This window comes from Schistocerca americana, chromosome 4 (genome assembly GCF_021461395.2).
Source record: "Schistocerca americana isolate TAMUIC-IGC-003095 chromosome 4, iqSchAmer2.1, whole genome shotgun sequence".
NCBI lineage: Eukaryota > Metazoa > Arthropoda > Insecta > Orthoptera > Acrididae > Schistocerca > Schistocerca americana.
This window is the reverse complement of record NC_060122.1, coordinates 852,997,888-853,018,876: the sequence shown is the minus strand read 5'-3', so window position 1 is coordinate 853,018,876 and position 20,989 is coordinate 852,997,888. Positions and strand designations below refer to the sequence as shown.

The 20,989-nt window shown below is 38.8% G+C and overlaps 1 protein-coding gene across 1 annotated transcript in view; it reads left to right on the top strand.

Annotated features, from left to right (window-relative positions):
- Positions 1–20,989, top strand: part of LOC124612896 — a 155,554-nt gene that overhangs the window by 36,630 nt on the left and 97,935 nt on the right. Inside the window, exons 2-3 of the mRNA XM_047141358.1 lie at positions 12,705–12,794; positions 13,921–14,123. Of these exons, the coding sequence (XP_046997314.1) occupies positions 12,719–12,794; positions 13,921–14,123 (279 nt within the window). The 5' untranslated portion in view covers positions 12,705–12,718. The remainder of the gene's footprint in view (positions 1–12,704; positions 12,795–13,920; positions 14,124–20,989) is intronic.

Here is a 20,989-nt window from a genome sequence, read left to right as displayed (position 1 = left end):
TACACTAATCTATAGAAATTTGAAGTAAATTGGTTGAGTACTCTTATACATTTTTGCTAACAAAACATATATTATGTGTTTATACGTAGGTTGGAACTTAAATAGTGGCAACACTGCTGTGGAGACACTATGCAATGGAATCTACTATTGTCGGTATACCTACCTTACCTCCGAGCAAATGGACTCGCCCGTCCCACGTCACCGGCGAACGCACAATCGAGGGAAACACAGTCACTTGTGAGTGAGTGGTCTAATGTAACAGTGTCACTGTGTTTTCATAACAGGAACAACGGAGTTGGATCGAGATTGATTGTACCAGAGGTCGTACGGCACGACAGTGTCATCGAGGTCTTCGAGAGGCCTGTGGGGAATCGGCATTGCCGTACAGAAAAGTGGCACTTTGGATAAAAGCCTTCAACAAAGGTCGGCAGACTGTGGCGGACATGCATTGGACGGGTCTCCAGTGTCTCTGAAGTAATAGTGCACGCTGTTGCCACATTAGCGGATAGTGATCGACGCCATAAGATTCATGAGCTCGCCCACGAAACTGAATTAGCGCATATGACTGTGCTTTGTATCCTGAAGGAATGCCTGGGCCTGCGAAAAATTGCATCGTGATGGGTTCCGCATGACTTGACGGAAATGCAGAAATGGATGCGTTACGACGCTGCTCAGGTGCACCTGGAGCGCTATGAGTACGAAGGAGAGGCTGTCTTACACTGTATCATAACACTGGATGTGACATAGACCACATCGTAAGAGCCAAAACAGAAACGCCAATCTAACGAATGGCATCATTATGGGCCGCCGCAAAAGTCGAAAGTGTGTCAGAGCCCCAGTATGGTGAAAGTTACGGTGATTCTGTCCACAACTGTGGTGGTGTTATCCTAATGCACTACGTTCCTCCACGGCAGAGCGTCGATGCACAGTATTACTCTTCGTTTTTGGAGCATCACCTGCGACCAGCTTTGCAAGAGAAACGGTGACACTTTCTGTGCAACCCTGCCATCATTTCGCGCGACAATGCGCGGGCACGTACAGCACAAGCTGTGGCTGCTGTGTTGGGTTGATGGGACTGGGAAGTACTGTACCATCCTCCATACTCCCCGGACTTAAGTCATTGTGACTTTGATTTGATTCTGAAGATGAAGGCACCACTTCGTGGCATTCGCTTCAGAACTGTTCCAGGGATTTGACAGACAGTAGATCGCTCCATTCGCACCATCAACAGTATAGGCTCTGGTAACTGTATACTATGCCTTCCACATCGGCAGCAACGGGTTCTACACAACGCTAGTGACCACTTTGAAGGACAGTAACAGGTGCAAACATGTAACTCTTTTGTATCGATTGTAAATAAATAGTTTCCAATATTTAAGTTCCAACCCTCATATAATGTATGAATGTTTACAGTCTTATTTATATGGATGTAGGCCCTAAATGTTTGTACAAAATCGTAAAGCTTCGAAAGTTCCTTACCAGTTGCTTGACATTTTGACATAACATTGCATTCGAATACAGATAGTTTCATATCGGTTCAATGCAGAAATGTGACAATTCTAAACTAACTACCTCAGATTTCTTTCAAATATGGTGCATCCAATTATCCAGATAAGAGATGTAAAACCATCAGTTTCCAGAGGTACCCAATTGTGAAGAAAGTTACAGGTCTGCAAAGTTGATTGTGTTAAATTTATATGCGCCTCTCTCAACATAAATTACTGTCTCTGGTTCTAATCCAGATACAGGAATGAAAAGCTAATGATCAGAGCTTTTTATTGATCTGCAACATGGCCAGTTTCTAAGAAGTTTCGCATTTGAGGTCACTGACCTTAACTTTTGTCCTTGAATGTCTCGAAACACTTCATCTTCAATACCTTTGCAAAAGCATATTTTGTCAGCATTGGCAAACTATCAAAAGCTAGAAGGTAACACACAAATATGAAACACAAATTATTAAAAAGTACAGTTCATAAGCAGAACAATGAAAATAATCAATTTTTGACAATATAATTGGATAGATAAAAAAAATGTAATCACCAAGCACGCGCGCGCACACACGCACACACATGAATGTGTGTTACAGACTAATGAAGAAACACTTGAAGCACAGGACAGCTTCTTGGATCAACAGTAACCATCTCCATCATTCATGGTACCCGCCAAACACTGAGACTTGTTTCATCAGAAGATATGAAACTCGTGCAAGTCTTGATCCAGCAACACCAACTAGAATGACATACACTCTCCCTGCTTTGTACCTGGGGGACATTAACAATTTAATTGGAGACTTGTGAGAAGAGATTTTGCAACATTTTATAACCTTTTCATTCAAGCTATGTTGTAAATGGTTCATAAAACCACTTCAATAATGTAAACTATATTTTTGTACAACTCTACTTATGAACTATAGTGTAATTTTTCACGGGTCGTGCAGTAAAGCCATGTCATGTTGGATGTTTGTTTATTACTTCTTTACCACTAACTCAATTCGCAACACATTTTGCAGACAAGATTCATATATATCACGGAATGTGCCTATAAACATATATATGATTGTATGACACATTTCTCGGGAGTAAAATGCCATAAATACTCAAATGTGTGAAAAACAGCCATGCTATGCATGAAATTTTAATTTATTACCTATTTACTACGAAATCTATTTGCAACACATTTCATACGTAGTATCCATGTATAGCACTGGGTGTATTTGCAAAATTATATCAGCATATAGCACATAGTTCAGGGATGTGACATAAACAATTACCTGTGTGAAAATGAAACTGCAGGGCGAAATTCGCTAGAGATACATGCGAAATATGTATATACATATGAGTGAAATATGTTAAATAAATGTGACAAATGTGTATGTGAGCAAAGATGTCGGTAAAACGTTTTTCCTAAACCCCTGGATTACTTACTGTCTGGGAAGAAATACTGTGACGATAAGAACCAACAACATCCAATTGGATTGAGGGTGATAATTTGAGAGAAGGGGAGGAGGAGATGGATGGAGAGAGGGGGAAGGAGAAATGGAGGGAGAAAGGAAAGAGGTGGACAGAGAACGGGAAGAGGAGGAGATGGGTAGAGGGACGGGGAGTAGGAAAGGGACAGAGTAAGGGGAAAAGGGGGAGGAGATGAAGGTGGGGAAGAAGAGGATGGGTAGGGGAGGAGAGGATGGACTTATAGGGGGAGGATTAGCTGGACAGAGTGAATGCGGACTGGGAGGAGATGGACTGGGAGAGTGGAGAGGAGGAGATTAGTAAATACACACACAGGCAACATTGGGTACACACAGCTGTTACCAAGTAAACGATGCTAGTATCCCTGGATGCAAAAGGCCTGTACAGTATTGTCCCAAAAAAGAAACTGTTGAAATTATTAGACATTGTCTGCTAAACCATAATAAATTAGTAATGCAAAATATACAGAACAAATTGAATTTTAAGGTTTTGTTTTAGCTTCCAAGTGCTTTTATTTTCACTGAGAAAATATATTATCATAAACATGGACTTGCTGATATTTTAGCAGATATTTCTGAGAATGATTTAGAATGCATTTTTTTTCCCTCAAAGTTTCCATAGCTGAAACTATAAACCATTTATTACAATTATGCAGAATGTGTGAGGATGGGTCTTTAGGTGAACATCAGGGGTAATTGTGTCATAAAATAAAATCTGATAAAATCCATTGGGCTGTTATAACCATAAATGGAAACAGATGGCACACCTAGGGAATCCACCATCTGTTTGAAGGTGGCCATTACGGCAAGAGTTCTGAACGGAATGTAGGAGAACAGGAGAGGAATGTGTGGCTGATCAGAAGCTAGACGAGGATAGGGCGAGGTCTCTGTCAAACTCTCGGCCATCCATGCTTGAGACGACTGCACGACACTTTCCAGTACTTTTGTTGGTTGAAGATCATAACTGACATTCCACAGAGGTGTCCCTCAATCAGCAATCCTCACCTGTGAACCACACTTAGACCAGCACTGTGGGCTGTGAGCAATCTTCACAACAACCAACTCAAAGCACATAAGTCTTGAAAATTTTTGTGTTAAATAATTCATCCCTATGTATGCAGCTGAAACTATCTTCAAAACTACAAATACAGCAGAAATTGACAGGATACTAAAAATAGAAAGAAGAATAATTAGGACATGTATAAAAAAACAGTGTAAAATAAATGGACATTGGAGAATAGCATCAAATGAAACAGTATATAAGAAAATAGAACCAGTCATGAGCACGACCAGGAAGAAACACATCTCATTCTTTGGACATTGTGGAATAGCAAGAGCAACATTAAATGGATCACAGAAATTAAAGAAGATAAAGAAGAACTCCAAATTACAGTAGATGACCTAAAAAACAAGACAGAGAAAACCAGAATACTGAAAGACCCACAAACCAGGCTACAAATGAAAATCAATAAAAGGAGTACAGGAAGAGTGATCTCAGATGAAGAAAGAAAGAAAATATCTGAAAAAAATTAAGAAATATTGGGCAGACAGAAGAGCAAAACACCTTTCATATAAGAATATACTCTTATAATTATATTACCTAAATATCATATTAAGTTATTGTTGAGCCAAATTGTGTCCCTGTGTAACAACTTGTTTACAACTTTGTATTTTTGACTAGAGGGGTCCAATGAAGGCCATAAAATAAATAATAATAAATAATAAAATCATCCCTACACTCTCCAAACAGGTGACCCCTGCACAAAATGTTATGTCCATGTTATTTTATTACTAATAGAGGGTGACACTAATGAGGTTAACACCTTTGCTGCCCAAGCAATAGGCAGCATGCATCCAAAAACCAAGTTTACTATGGAACTACGAGGAGGGAACACCATTAACTATTACAGTGTCACCTTGGGTTTAATTGTTGCTTGTACTTAAATGTGTACTACATCCAAGTGCATAAACTGTCTCATCAGGTGTTCTGAGTACTCATGATTTCCATAAATAATTTGGTAGGCATTTGCAGTTGTGGACCAGACCTGCTACTAGGCTCTGGTCTGCCATGCTAATCATTCTTCTTCATCTGGCAATTATACTTGGAGTTGGAAGAGAGGCTGTTCTTGTTCTAATGTCACCAAATCAGCAAATACCCAGCTGTCAGTTTAACTTGTACATTCTTCAACATCATAAACATCATTTCACATTAACATCTTTCAGAACAACTGATTAGTATCACAGTTTCCAGAACAGACTATGTTCCTTACGTGACAGATCACCACCTAAGGTCCAAATCAACCCCGTTTCATACCTTTGCCCAGCAAAGAAGCTAGTTACTGTAATAGGACATCCTCCTCCCACATTACCTTTCTTTACAAAAATGGCAAATACCAGAAATATTTTCGGATCTTAAAATTATCCCAGCTGTTGATATGAATTTCATTTGATTTTGTATACTATGAATTATATTTCAGGCTAAAATATATAAATAGAAATTAATTTATTAGAATAGCTATGTACTCCCTCTGTATGTAGAGTTGAAATTACTTTTATTTTAGAAACATTTGAAATTACGAAATACCTGTCATGCTTAAAATTCCTATTATTATTTATGCAATCTGATGCTAATTATTAAATTCATTTCTGGACTCATTTATAAAATAATGATATAACTTGGTGAAGATTCTTTTGTCAAGAAAGTTTGTAAGCTCTTTTCTTTTTTGTAAGCTCTTTTCTTTTTTGTAAGCTCTTTTCTTTTTTGTAAGCTTTTTTCTTTTTTGTAAGCTCTTTTCTTTTTTTGTAAGCTCTTTTCTTTTTTGTAAGCTCTTTTCTTTTTTGTAAGCTCTTTTCTTTTTTTGTAAGCTCTTTTCTTTTTTTGTAAGCTCTTTTCTTTTTTTGTAAGCTCTTTTCTTTTTTTGTAAGCTCTTTTCTTTTTTTGTAAGCTCTTTTCTTTTTTTGTAAGCTCTTTTCTTTTTTTGTAAGCTCTTTTCTTTTTTTGTAAGCTCTTTTCTTTTTTTGTAAGCTCTTTTCTTTTTTTGTAAGCTCTTTTCTTTTTTTGTAAGCTCTTTTCTTTTTTTGTAAGCTCTTTTCTTTTTTTGTAAGCTCTTTTCTTTTTTTGTAAGCTCTTTTGGTTTTTTGTAAGCTCTTTTGGTTTTTTGTAAGCTCTTTTGGTTTTTTGTAAGCTCTTTTGGTTTTTTGTAAGCTCTTTTGGTTTTTTGTAAGCTCTTTTGGTTTTTTGTAAGCTCTTTTGGTTTTTTGTAAGCTCTTTTGGTTTTTTGTAAGCTCTTTTGGTTTTTTGTAAGCTCTTTTGGTTTTTTGTAAGCTCTTTTGGTTTTTTGTAAGCTCTTTTGGTTTTTTGTAAGCTCTTTTGGTTTTTTGTAAGCTCTTTTGGTTTTTTGTAAGCTCTTTTGGTTTTTTGTAAGCTCTTTTGGTTTTTTGTAAGCTCTTTTGGTTTTTTGTAAGCTCTTTTGGTTTTTTGTAAGCTCTTTTGGTTTTTTGTAAGCTCTTTTGGTTTTTTGTAAGCTCTTTTGGTTTTTTGTAAGCTCTTTTGGTTTTTTGTAAGCTCTTTTGGTTTTTTGTAAGCTCTTTTGGTTTTTTGTAAGCTCTTTTGGTTTTTTGTAAGCTCTTTTGGTTTTTTGTAAGCTCTTTTGGTTTTTTGTAAGCTCTTTTGGTTTTTTGTAAGCTCTTTTGGTTTTTTGTAAGCTCTTTTGGTTTTTTGTAAGCTCTTTTGGTTTTTTGTAAGCTCTTTTGGTTTTTTGTAAGCTCTTTTGGTTTTTTGTAAGCTCTTTTGGTTTTTTGTAAGCTCTTTTGGTTTTTTGTAAGCTCTTTTGGTTTTTTGTAAGCTCTTTTGGTTTTTTGTAAGCTCTTTTGGTTTTTTGTAAGCTCTTTTGGTTTTTTGTAAGCTCTTTTGGTTTTTTGTAAGCTCTTTTGGTTTTTTGTAAGCTCTTTTGGTTTTTTGTAAGCTCTTTTGGTTTTTTTTTTGTAAGCTCTTTTGGTTTTTTTTTTGTAAGCTCTTTTGGTTTTTTTTTTGTAAGCTCTTTTGGTTTTTTTTTTGTAAGCTCTTTTGGTTTTTTTTTTGTAAGCTCTTTTGGTTTTTTTTTTGTAAGCTCTTTTGGTTTTTTTTTTGTAAGCTCTTTTGGTTTTTTTTTTGTAAGCTCTTTTGGTTTTTTTTTTGTAAGCTCTTTTGGTTTTTTTTTTGTAAGCTCTTTTGGTTTTTTTTTTGTAAGCTCTTTTGGTTTTTTTTTTGTAAGCTCTTTTGGTTTTTTTTTTGTAAGCTCTTTTGGTTTTTTTTTTGTAAGCTCTTTTGGTTTTTTTTTTGTAAGCTCTTTTGGTTTTTTTTTTGTAAGCTCTTTTGGTTTTTTTTTTGTAAGCTCTTTTGGTTTTTTTTTTGTAAGCTCTTTTGGTTTTTTTTTTGTAAGCTCTTTTGGTTTTTTTTTTGTAAGCTCTTTTGGTTTTTTTTTTGTAAGCTCTTTTGGTTTTTTTTTTGTAAGCTCTTTTGGTTTTTTTTTTGTAAGCTCTTTTGGTTTTTTTTTTGTAAGCTCTTTTGGTTTTTTTTTTTGTAAGCTCTTTTGGTTTTTTTTTTGTAAGCTCTTTTGGTTTTTTTTTTGTAAGCTCTTTTGGTTTTTTTTTTGTAAGCTCTTTTGGTTTTTTTTTTGTAAGCTCTTTTGGTTTTTTTTTTTGTAAGCTCTTTTGGTTTTTTTTTTTTGTAAGCTCTTTTGGTTTTTTTTTTTTTGTAAGCTCTTTTGGTTTTTTTTTTTTTGTAAGCTCTTTTGGTTTTTTTTTTTTTTGTAAGCTCTTTTGGTTTTTTTTTTTTTTGTAAGCTCTTTTGGTTTTTTTTTTTTTGTAAGCTCTTTTGGTTTTTTTTTTTTTGTAAGCTCTTTTGGTTTTTTTTTTTTGTAAGCTCTTTTGGTTTTTTTTTTGTAAGCTCTTTTGGTTTTTTTTTTGTAAGCTCTTTTGGTTTTTTTTTTGTAAGCTCTTTTGGTTTTTTTTTTTTGTAAGCTCTTTTGGTTTTTTTTTGTGTAAGCTCTTTTGGTTTTTTTTTTTGTAAGCTCTTTGGTTTTTTTTTGTAAGCTCTTTGGTTTTCTTTTTGTAAGCTCTTTGGTTTTCTTTTTGTAAGCTCTTTGGTTTTCTTTTTGTAAGCTCTTTTGGTTTTCTTTTTGTAAGCTCTTTTGGTTTTCTTTTTGTAAGCTCTTTTTTTTTTGTAAGCTCTTTTTTTTTTGTAAGCTCTTTTTTTTTGTAAGCTCTTTTTTTTTGTAAGCTCTTTTTTTTTGTAAGCTCTTTTTTTTTGTAAGCTCTTTTTTTTTGTAAGCTCTTTTTTTTTGTAAGCTCTTTTTTTTTGTAAGCTCTTTTTTTTTGTAAAGTCTTTCGTTTTGTAAAGTCTTTCGTTTTGCAGAGTCTATCGTTTTGTAAAGTCTTTCGTTTTGCAGAGTCTTTCGTTTTGCAGAGTCTATCGTTTTGCAGAGTCTATCGTTTTGCAGAGTCTATCGTTTTGCAGAGTCTATCGTTTTGCAGAGTCTATCGTTTTGCAGAGTCTATCGTTTTGCAGAGTCTATCGTTTTGCAGAGTCTATCGTTTTGCAGAGTCTATCGTTTTGCAGAGTCTATCGTTTTGCAGAGTCTATCGTTTTGCAGAGTCTATCGTTTTGCAGAGTCTATCGTTTTGCAGAGTCTATCGTTTTGCAGAGTCTATCGTTTTGCAGAGTCTATCGTTTTGCAGAGTCTATCGTTTTGCAGAGTCTATCGTTTTGCAGAGTCTATCGTTTTGCAGAGTCTATCGTTTTGCAGAGTCTATCGTTTTGCAGAGTCTATCGTTTTGCAGAGTCTATCGTTTTGCAGAGTCTATCGTTTTGCAGAGTCTATCGTTTTGCAGAGTCTATCGTTTTGCAGAGTCTATCGTTTTGCAGAGTCTATCGTTTTGCAGAGTCTATCGTTTTGCAGAGTCTATCGTTTTGCAGAGTCTATCGTTTTGCAGAGTCTATCGTTTTGCAGAGTCTATCGTTTTGCAGAGTCTATCGTTTTGCAGAGTCTATCGTTTTGCAGAGTCTATCGTTTTGCAGAGTCTATCGTTTTGCAGAGTCTATCGTTTTGCAGAGTCTATCGTTTTGCAGAGTCTATCGTTTTGCAGAGTCTATCGTTTTGCAGAGTCTATCGTTTTGCAGAGTCTATCGTTTTGCAGAGTCTATCGTTTTGCAGAGTCTATCGTTTTGCAGAGTCTATCGTTTTGCAGAGTCTATCGTTTTGCAGAGTCTATCGTTTTGCAGAGTCTATCGTTTTGCAGAGTCTATCGTTTTGCAGAGTCTATCGTTTTGCAGAGTCTATCGTTTTGCAGAGTCTATCGTTTTGCAGAGTCTATCGTTTTGCAGAGTCTATCGTTTTGCAGAGTCTATCGTTTTGCAGAGTCTATCGTTTTGCAGAGTCTATCGTTTTGCAGAGTCTATCGTTTTGCAGAGTCTATCGTTTTGCAGAGTCTATCGTTTTGCAGAGTCTATCGTTTTGCAGAGTCTATCGTTTTGCAGAGTCTATCGTTTTGCAGAGTCTATCGTTTTGCAGAGTCTATCGTTTTGCAGAGTCTATCGTTTTGCAGAGTCTATCGTTTTGCAGAGTCTATCGTTTTGCAGAGTCTATCGTTTTGCAGAGTCTATCGTTTTGCAGAGTCTATCGTTTTGCAGAGTCTATCGTTTTGCAGAGTCTATCGTTTTGCAGAGTCTATCGTTTTGCAGAGTCTATCGTTTTGCAGAGTCTATCGTTTTGCAGAGTCTATCGTTTTGCAGAGTCTATCGTTTTGCAGAGTCTATCGTTTTGCAGAGTCTATCGTTTTGCAGAGTCTATCGTTTTGCAGAGTCTATCGTTTTGCAGAGTCTATCGTTTTGCAGAGTCTATCGTTTTGCAGAGTCTATCGTTTTGCAGAGTCTATCGTTTTGCAGAGTCTATCGTTTTGCAGAGTCTATCGTTTTGCAGAGTCTATCGTTTTGCAGAGTCTATCGTTTTGCAGAGTCTATCGTTTTGCAGAGTCTATCGTTTTGCAGAGTCTATCGTTTTGCAGAGTCTATCGTTTTGCAGAGTCTATCGTTTTGCAGAGTCTATCGTTTTGCAGAGTCTATCGTTTTGCAGAGTCTATCGTTTTGCAGAGTCTATCGTTTTGCAGAGTCTATCGTTTTGCAGAGTCTATCGTTTTGCAGAGTCTATCGTTTTGCAGAGTCTATCGTTTTGCAGAGTCTATCGTTTTGCAGAGTCTATCGTTTTGCAGAGTCTATCGTTTTGCAGAGTCTATCGTTTTGCAGAGTCTATCGTTTTGCAGAGTCTATCGTTTTGCAGAGTCTATCGTTTTGCAGAGTCTATCGTTTTGCAGAGTCTATCGTTTTGCAGAGTCTATCGTTTTGCAGAGTCTATCGTTTTGCAGAGTCTATCGTTTTGCAGAGTCTATCGTTTTGCAGAGTCTATCGTTTTGCAGAGTCTATCGTTTTGCAGAGTCTATCGTTTTGCAGAGTCTATCGTTTTGCAGAGCCTATCGTTTTGCAGAGCCTATCGTTTTGCAGAGCCTATGGAATATTGTTAGTACTGCAGAATATAGTAGTGGTGGACATGCCTCTGATGGAATTGGACGTATTTTTATGATTGGCAATAACAATGTGAATTTGTGTTTAAAGTGGAGATTGTAAAGCCAGTGTAACATAGAAGAAGGGGATAAAATAAAAAAGTCATAAAAACAGAAATATTTTATTGCATTTCGTACAATTCTGCAACTGTCAAATATGTGTAGGCTTACGATAGTGACTAATGTAGCTAAGTTTAACAGTATCCCTGCTAACAGGATGACACTGCTGGCATTATGGCCTTAAGTTTATGCCATATTTTAAATAGTTGTGATGATTTTAAGCTGAATTTGTGTGGTTTTTGACAATGCAACAATGGCTACACTATATTAAGACATTTTAAAACAGATACGCCTATTCATAATTCAAGAACATGTTTTCCACTTGTTTGAGAGTAACGCTTTTGATTATGGCATACTTTATTATTTTAATATGTAGAGTGTCCATTGATTGTATTTGGTTTTTCCATTTTTTACTGCAGATATGAAGATGACCATCACTGACTGGAACAGGTGGTCTAAGGGTCAGAAAGTTTTGCGATAATTTATTCTACAACTTCTGGGTCACTATTTTATTTGTGAATGTCACAACTTGTGATACCTTCAAACATCTGCCACTTTAGGTCTATCATCATCTCCTTGAGATTCAATGGTTCGAACAAAACTGTGACCATTTGCACTCCCTTCTTTGTATTCCTTGACTATGGGGTTATACAAGTATTTTGTAAACAACCCTTCAGTAATTGTTCAGCCTAGCATTTTATCCCAATTGTGTTGTCATCTGTCACAATGGCATCTGCCATCTTACTCCTGAAGTTGCAGTTGTCCATGTGCAGTTGACATAGGCTGACACCTGGTAAGTCACAATAACTGTAAAAAATCCTTATGTTGTTGATGGTGCAACAGAAAACAGAAGACTTATGATAATGGTGAGAAAGTATATAACATATTGGGATGCACTACTGACTCTAATGTTACTTTGCCACTCGGGGAATGAATACAGATGCCATTGCTCTATTCTTTACATTCATACATTCATTGATGAGTTTCATACTTTCTACCAAGGTAATGAGTAGTATCTATGGCAATAGTATGTATGGCATACCATACACTGTATCTCTCTCTCTTCTGTACTTTTTATAAGGCTTTAAATGAGAGCGATAAGTCTTAATTGTCATGTCAAAAAAAGGACCTGATCTACATGGAAATCCTTATGCCACAGTACATTAGCACACTGCTAGAGGACACACAATAAAATGACACAACCTATTGATAAAGTGTGGTATCACGAAGTAATTTATTTTTGGCAGCAATGTGAAACTAATTTCAGATGACTTCTTTAGCCATCTAAATTGACCCAACAGCTGCAACATTTCCACTGCTGCCAAAAGCAAGTTACCTCATGATACCTCACTTTACCAGTGGAATCGGACCGTTTTGTTTTGCCGTGTAGTTCTACGTTATTGTACTGTGAAACAGGAATTTTAGTGTGCACTAGGACTGAAAAAATGTACCTGGAATAAAAACAAAAAATAATTCATGAATTTATTTGTTTGTTAGTTTTTATTGTTATTTTTGTGGTGATAGTGAAAACTTCATCAGAACTGCTAGTAAGAGTGGCTGATTCTGAAACCTGAAGTTTGTATCAAACATCTTGTCACCTACAATGTGTTTGATATATAAATGTAGTGTATATCACTTGCTGATAGCTCAAGTTCAAGTTTTATTTGACAAGATGAAAGTTTGTAGTAAAGATTGATAAGGGAATTTGTGTTTGGGAGGATAGGTAAGTACAGGGCATATGCAGAGGTGTACAGCACATACGCTGCTTTGGACATGTTGCTGGGCTGGGCACAAAGGAGTACAAGTCACTGTTATAATGTATGATTTAAACTTATTGTGTGAATCATACTGATGCATGCTAACATCTCCTTTGTATTTGTACAAACAAAATTCTAAAACTGTTAATAATAACATAGTTTGTCTTACTGATATCAGAATCTTCTATTTTTTGTCATGGAAATGATCACTTGCATGAGATAAGTCATTGCTGTTATCTTTTATACCGACATGACTTTTTGGAGGCCTGAATGTTAGTAGGACCTACTGGTACTCTCAAGCAAATAAGCATATTCTCTGTTCACAGTTGCTGAAGTTAAAATGGATCAAGTTAAACAGATGATTATAGCGTGCATTGTATCGCGCAAAGGTGGTGTGCCTGTAACAGAAATAGATAGTAAGTAATATTATTTTTTGATTTCTCATTACTTGTAAATGTGTGGTGTGAAATAGGTACAGCATGACTTAAGTGAAATAAGTGCATTGCAGTGATGGCAGCACTATGCTGTGTTGTGGTACACTGCAAGAGGAGAAAGATGTTAGGTTTTATCCAAAATGGAGAAATAATGATAATATTTTGTAGTTGGTAGTTAATATTTCGTAGTTGGTAGTTTTCTCATTCAGAGTAGTCTTAGAAATGTATTGGAAACAAACACACTGAAGGTAAGTCTGTTAGCAAAAAGTTATATAAATTCTAGAATGAATTCTTATATTTATTTCTCATACATGGTTTTGTTAAATTGCTCAGCAAACCTCAGTGTACTATTCATGTTTCAACGTAGTTGAGGCCGAATTCAGTGTAAGTCCAAAAAGTCTATTGAAACCACATTTTTCCAAATTAGTGTAAATGAGCAACAAAAATAAAATTTCCTATGAAAATCCATAGTAAGGCAGTTCCAGTGAACGTGAAATGTGAATTGTTCCACATTATGCAATTTGTCAAACGTCTGTGTAACAAGAAATTGTTTTATACATTATGAGACGGTACTGGGGATGAGAAAAAAGTAAAAGGAAAATCTGTGGTAGAAAGAAAAACACAAGTATATTTGCTATAAACTGAAGCTCAGCAGTTGTATAACTTCACACAGGTTGTGATATTGGATTACACTTTTTATAGTTAGATTCAGCCTGGGTAGTGAAGAAAGGAAAGGAAATGGAAGAGTTACAAAGATAAATTTAGTTTTTAGAAAATATGAACTTATATTCAAACAATGAATACTACACATTTAATTAATATTGTATTTAAAGTTAATAGTGGTCATGAGTGCATAAAAATGAATGGCACAAGTAAGCTGGATGCTGAAAAACCATTAAAATTAGGTAATATTCAGATTTGTGTGTGTTTAAATGGTACCTGAACTTCAGATGACTGGACAGTCATCAGGTGACTAGATGTACAGATACAACACAAACTAATTGTTCAACTGATATTGTTTGCAGTATTATGCGAAACTGGCTCAGGTTTTTCTAGCAACACTATGCTTTAATTTCATTCATTTATTTTCTTGTTTTTAAAATTTCAGATGAATACAGACAGCTTGTGGGAACGAAGATTCCTTATGCGAAATATGGTTTCCCGTCACTAGAAGGTTTAATTCAAAGCATTGCGGAAATAATGATGGTTCATAATACAGATGGGTCTTTAGTATTAAAGGCAAGGGATACTAAGACATCTCACATAGCTTCACTAGTAGAAGGGCAGAAAAAAACAGGAAATGCACGCAAGGTAAATGTTGCCAAATTTAGCCGGTAATAGTAGGAGTAACATTATTATGCATCTTAAGAACTCTGATTTTCTAGTCAATCATTATATGAAATTTATAACAATGAAAATAATCAGTTATTGATATATATATAATGTAAGTGGACAGGTAAAAAAAATCGACTCACCAGTCGGTAGCAGGGACACACACACACACACACACACACACACACACACACACACACACACACACACACACACAAACGAATTTAAAGCTTTGAGTAGCCACACAAAATTTTGTTTCATTTCAGAACCAGTGGCTCCTTTTGTTGGAAGAGCTGAAGGGGAAGGAAGAGGGTTGACAGAAAAGTACTGAAAGGATTTAGGGAAAGGGGTACAGTTCAGAAAAGTCACTCGGAACGCCGGGTCAGGGAAGACAATCAGTCTTTCCCTCCTTTCCTTCTCATCCCGTTCGGTAAGTCTCCCCTGACCCGGGGTTCTAGGTGACTATTCTAAACTGTACCAAGTCCTTTCCCATCAGCCCTCTTCCTTGCCCTTCAACTCTTCCACCGTAAGAAGGAGCCACTGGCTCTGAGAGCTTGTGAAAGTTAAATCCTTTTGTGTGTGTGTGTGTGTGTGTGTGTGTGTGTGTGTGTGTGTGTGTGTGTGTCCCTGCCACCACTTGGTGAGTAGATTTTTTTATCTGTCCATTATACGAATTGTGTATTTCATTCATGTGTATAATAATTTGTTCTCTCACAAATTATTTCAGTTGAGATGATTAGTTTTGTAAATGAAAACTGAATAAATGCTAAATTAAGGAAAGAGATGGAACACTAGAAATCTGCCTCCCCCCCCTCCTCTCTCTCTCTCTCTCTCTCTCTCTCTCTCTCTCTCTCTCACACACACACACACACACACACACACACACACACAGAGAGAGATTTAATTTGTGTGGCCTCATTGTGTTACTGTTATTCGAGAATAGCTGTTGTTTATTAGAGCACTTGCCAATACTCGCACGGAAACTCCTATCTGAGAGCTATTAATCAGTTGACATGGCACCTGGAAACTAAGTTTATTCTTTTTGGTATTATCACATGAAAGATTGTTCTGATCACACTTCCTGTTATAATTCCCATTATTTACAGGATAAAATGTTCACTACAAGTTCTTATATCGTATACAGTATGCATGTAGGACATGCAATACAAAAATCAGAAGAAAGCATTAAAAAATTGTGTTGACGTCTTTCCATAGGTGTCGGGGCTCCATTCTCATATCCTCCCTACCCTTGTGGTGTCAGGGGCTAGAATAGACCCATGGCCCTTCTGTGCCTGTTGTAAGAGTTGCTAATAGGAGTCTTTTTATTTGGTCACAGTTTTACCTTGGTATTTTGACAGTAGTTTGGACTTCTGAAGGTTTTTACTATTTTTTCTTTCTTTAATACTGTTGCCCTCACCTTTTTTGGCTTTTTAAATTCTGGTTCCCATTTTGGCTTTGGCCCCCCACTTTCCAAATTTTACAGAAGTGTGGGCTGTTTGGGTAAGTACACCTTACTGTGGTGCATTTACTCTCTACTGTGTGCTGTTATCTTTTGCACCTACTAATCAAGTGGATCTACGCCTGCACCCAGCCAGTCCATCATGGTGGGGTTGTCATGTACCCTCTCATTGGTAGCCCCTGCCACAGCATGGATTGCATTGCTGATGTCTGAGCTGTAACCTCCCTGTGCTAGTCAAGGAGGAGGTGCCTATCAACTTCGGGGTACCAGTATTCTGGACAACGGTAATTGTGCCAGGCAGCCTTTGCCTTTGGCGTGGTGATGCCCACGGCAAAGCCTCCGAACAGAGTGAGTGGCATTGGGGTGGATAATCCACAATGAAATGGCCCAAAACTTAATGGTGGCCACAGTCGGGAACAGCGATTCTAATACAGAGAGTTACAATCCTGTAGCATTTCCATCTTTGACCATGCCTCAAGACGAGAGCCAGGGAAGAAGAAATAGAAGTGCACAGAGTTCTTGGTTTGTTTGGAGAGGTTGCAGCAATAGAGAAGATGAGAAATTGCTCTTTGGTGATCGGCACATTGTACGCCAACCAATCACAGGCACTTCAGGCCTGTTGAAAGATAGGAGATATACCAGTCACCATTTCTTCTTATAACAAGCTGAGTAGAAATCACGATGTTATCTTCCATCAGAACATGATGCTAGAAACTGATGAAAAGCTAGTCGTACTAATCTGCTGCAACGTGGAGTTCATTTTGTTCGCCACATCCAGAAGGTATCCGAAGATAATAAAGCGGACATTGGAACTTTTATCCTGGCCTTTGACGGCAACATTTTCATGAGAAGGTTAAGGTTCTGGTTTTGTAGGTGTGATGTCAGGCCTTATTTTCCTCCTCTGCTGAGATGTTTTATGTGCCATAGGTTCAGACATGTCCTCCTGCTGTTCTAATGGGTCTATCTGTCGAGCATGTGGACGGTCATCCCATGTGGGCAGCTTTTGTGACCAACCCCCTCAATGTGTCAACTGTCCAGAACCATGCCCTCCTCATTCAACTGAGTGCTCTGTGTTCAAGGGAAAAGAAAATTAAAGAGTTTAAATTACTTGACTGCCTGTCTTGTCAAGATGCAAAGAAAAAGTTTGAAAAACCTCATCCGACTGATACAGCCTCAAATTTTGCGACTGTTGGCACAGTCCATACATCATGCAGTAACGAGGTCTCGCAAGACACCACCTGGAACTGGTCATATTCCAAGCCTGCCCCACAGTTGGGGGAGAGAATGTCAGCTCCCAAGCCCCCTACCCCTGCAGTATTCGTGGTTCCCATGCCATTGGTATGGCCAGAGATGCCTAGTCATCTTCTGGTGTTGTCATGGATGAGTACACCTGTCAAGGTGCTCCCTCTCAAGACAAGGACCAACAGCCACAGGCTGTGGGCCAAGAAGAGTATGGTCCCCTTTACTCCCAGAAGATAAAATGAGGAAATCTTCACATAAATCAAAGTCTCACAAAAATAACAGAAAAAAGTAGTACTTTCTGGGGCTTCAGATGTCCGCTCCCCACCCCTGCAAATATTGAACCTATGCACCTTGACGACGGATCCCACAATCGGGTGGACTGTGACCTGGTAGCGAAGTAATCGCATCCATCTTCTCCATTCGCCACTGTCTCAGACCTGACTCCAACGCTCATTCAATGAAACTGTAATGGCTACTATTGCCATCTGACAGAACTCTGTCATTTACTGGCCATTATTCCATAATTGGCCTAGCACTTCAGGAAACACGGTTCATATCAACACATTACCCTGCTCTGAAAAACTATTAACCGTACTGTACAACCGCGTTATGTTGAGTGTCCAGTGGGGTTTGTACCCTCATTCACTCTCATATATTCAGTGAGCAGGTGTCCCTTACCACTGAACTAGAGTTCATGGCCATTAGTATCTACCTGTCACTTTGGATGACAATCTGTAATGTTTGTCCGCCCCAGACGGACCTTTCCATTATCACAAGCTGTTATAGTTAGTGGAACAGCTACCTCCTCCCTTCCTCTTGCGGGGCGCAGTAAAGCTCTTAATCCTCTGTCCAGCATCTACTCAAGTCCCTCAGAGACCAGGTATTAGAACACTTCTTTCAGAATTGGAATTCTGCCTACACAGCCTTGCTGCAACACATTTCAGTGCAGCCCACAGAACATGCGTAGCTATTGATCTCACAGTTTGCAGCCTGAATTTCTCACCCCTGATTGTCAGCGGCATGTCCATTGCGATCTTCATGACAGTGACCATTTTCCTATTGTTCTCTCCCTCTCCACTCACAGAGATCAGGAACGTGCTCCACGTTAGTCACTTCAGAAAGCTGACTGGCAGGCTTTCTCCTCTGCAGCCACTTTTGCAGCCAGTCGTGCGACAGATGTCGACAAAGTGGTACAGGATACTATTGATACTGTTATTCATGCTGCTGAAACAATGGTACCCTACTACTGCGGCACATTCTGACAACCACTGGTGCCACAGTGGTCTGAAGGTATAGTCACATCCATCGGGGAACACCGCAGGGTGCTACAAAGCTCAAGTGCCATCTGTCTATGTATAATGTAATAGCATTCAAGATACTAGGGGTGAAAGCATGGTTTTTAATAAAGAAATGGAAGCAGGAGTGTGTGGAGCAATACATATAATCTATGCAATCCCACAGCCCATTGTCCCAAATATGGAATACACTCCGTCGCATTTGCGACCATCCACCACCCACAGCACTTCCTGGCATCCTGCACTGATCCCTTGGTACTTGCTGAATGCAGTACCATTCTCATTTCCTGACCCTGAAACACCTCATCATGTGCTACCCACTATTCTTCTACACGCACAGTTCTCTGTCATACAACATCCCTTTCAGCAAATGGGAGTCTCACAGTGCTTTGGTGGAGTGTCGAGATACGTCCCCTGGACCCAACAAAATTCACAACCAAATGCTAAAATGTCTTTGTGCTGATAGCATGAAACATATCCTCAGTCTTTTTCATTGTATTTGGCGGGGAGGAGAACTTCCCTCTCAATGGTTAGAAGGTATTATTATTCCTGTTCTGAAACTGGGAAAGAACCCACATTTTTAACTAACTACCAGCCAATCTCTGATAAATGGGCTGCGTAAGTTATTTGAACATATGATCAACCGCTGTATTTGGTGATTCCTTGAAGCTGAAGGGCATATATCACAATTTCAATGTGGCTTCCGAGCTTCCCAGTACACCACAAATCATCTGGTTCATCTGAACTCTGCAGTGCACAGTGCTTTCACACCTCGACAACCGTGTTCTTTCACCTACGCAAGACATAGGATACCAGCTGGTGACATCACTTACTATCTACACTGCATTAGGGGGTTTCTGGGGCAGTTAACCCATTTTTATCCAGAGTTTCCCAGCTCTCCAATATTCTTGGGTCTGGATAGCTTTGACTCTCAGCAGCCAGTATATGCAAGAAAGTGGAGTCCCTTAGGGACTGGTTCTGAGCGTAATACTGTTCGCTATTACCATCAGTGGTGTCATAAATGCAGCGGGCCCCACAGTCTCCGCGTTGCCATATGTAGATGATCTTTGCCTGTACTACACAGCCGCGTCGCTGTGAACCACTGAGTGCTAGCTAGAGAATATGTGACTGGGCACTGAATTGTGGCTATCAATTTTCTCTTGCAAATCACGAGTTCTGCATTTTTGCCGACTCTGGATCAGAAAATTATCTTGGTGAGCAATTACTTGAAGTTGCTGAAACTTTTCAATTAGATATTTTATTATACAACAAGCTAACTTGGCTGCGACATGTCCACCAGCTCGAGATCGAGATAACTTGCATGAAGAAGCTAACTGCCCTCCATGGGACACGGACTGCATAGTTACGAGATTTTACAAAGCGCTGGTTTTATCCCGCTTGGAATATGGATGTGTTGGTTATGGGTCAGCAGCACTGTGTGTACTGAGCTTGCTGGATCCTGTTCACCACACATGTGTGCGGTTGGCAACGAGGGCCTTCCGTATGAGCCCTGCTGACAGCCTCCTGGCAGAAGCCGGTGTCCCACCACTGTGGGTTAGCTGACAGCAGCTTCTGGCTAATTACACAATCACAGTCTGTCAGATGCCCACTCACCCATGTCAGTCAACTCTGTAGCATAACCAACAGTTCAGAGTGTCACTGAAAACTGAGTGGACCAGCTGGGATCCGACTCGATACTCTACTGAAGGACCTCCAACAATCTCCTTTCATCTGTTTTCCTAGGGCTACCTCTCGACACTCCCGGTGGTCTGTACCCTATTCTGTGATGTGGATGGACATCTTTTGTGGCCCTAAAGAGAACACTGATCCTACCCTTCTCCAATTCTGTTTCACTCAATCCTCCTCAATTATTCTCATTCGGTATACATGTGCACAGATGGATCAAAAGTCAATGACAGGGTTGGTTACGCTTTTACACATGCAAGGGGACATAAGAAGCTCTCTCTGCTGACTTCCTGCATTGTTACTGAGTTGATTGCCATATCTCAGTTGATTGCCATATCTCAGGCTTTGCGGTACATCAAATCCCTGGCCACAACATAGTTCCTACTCTATAGCAGTTCCCTGGTTTGCTTAAAAGGAATATCCCTGCTGTATCTAAAAACCTTGTGGTCGCCAACATCCAGGACCTACTGGTTGACCTCTATAATTCTGGAAAGTCAGTGACCTTCATCTGCACACCGAGCCACATGGGCGTTCCAGAAAATGAACTCCCCAGCCATCTAGCCAAAGACACAACTGCAGGAGATCATCTTGATGTCAAAATATCAGGCACAGGCTTAAGATTACAACGTTGACACAGTATTTTGGTGCTCTGGGAATTGGAATGGCAGGCTGCTATGGCCCAAAACAAGTTAAGAGCGATTAATGGGTCCACTAAAGTGTGCCATACATCTTTCCGGGCCTCTCGGAAAGATGTCATTGTGTCATGCCGACTACGTATCAGCCACGTGAGACTCACCCACAAGTTCCTTCTGCATCAGGAGGATTGCCATTACTGCAGCAGCTGCAGTAGTCTACTGATGATAACGTGTGTTCTTATTGGGAGCGCTCTGCTGACCGATCCGCGGCATTCTCTCAGCTTGACTACCTCACTACCTCAGATGCTTGGGGATGATGAGACAGTCACTACCAGAGTGTTGCTTTCCCTGAGGGAGAGCAAATTTTACACTAAACTATAATACTCCTCCACTTTGATTGTTAGAGGTGTTTGTGGGAATGGGGGCAGAGCCTCCCCTTGTGCACTCTCTACCTCTCTACTATTTGACTTTCTTATGTAGTTGGAACAGCAAAGTTCCCACTTTTTTGGCTTTTTACCGTCTTATGTG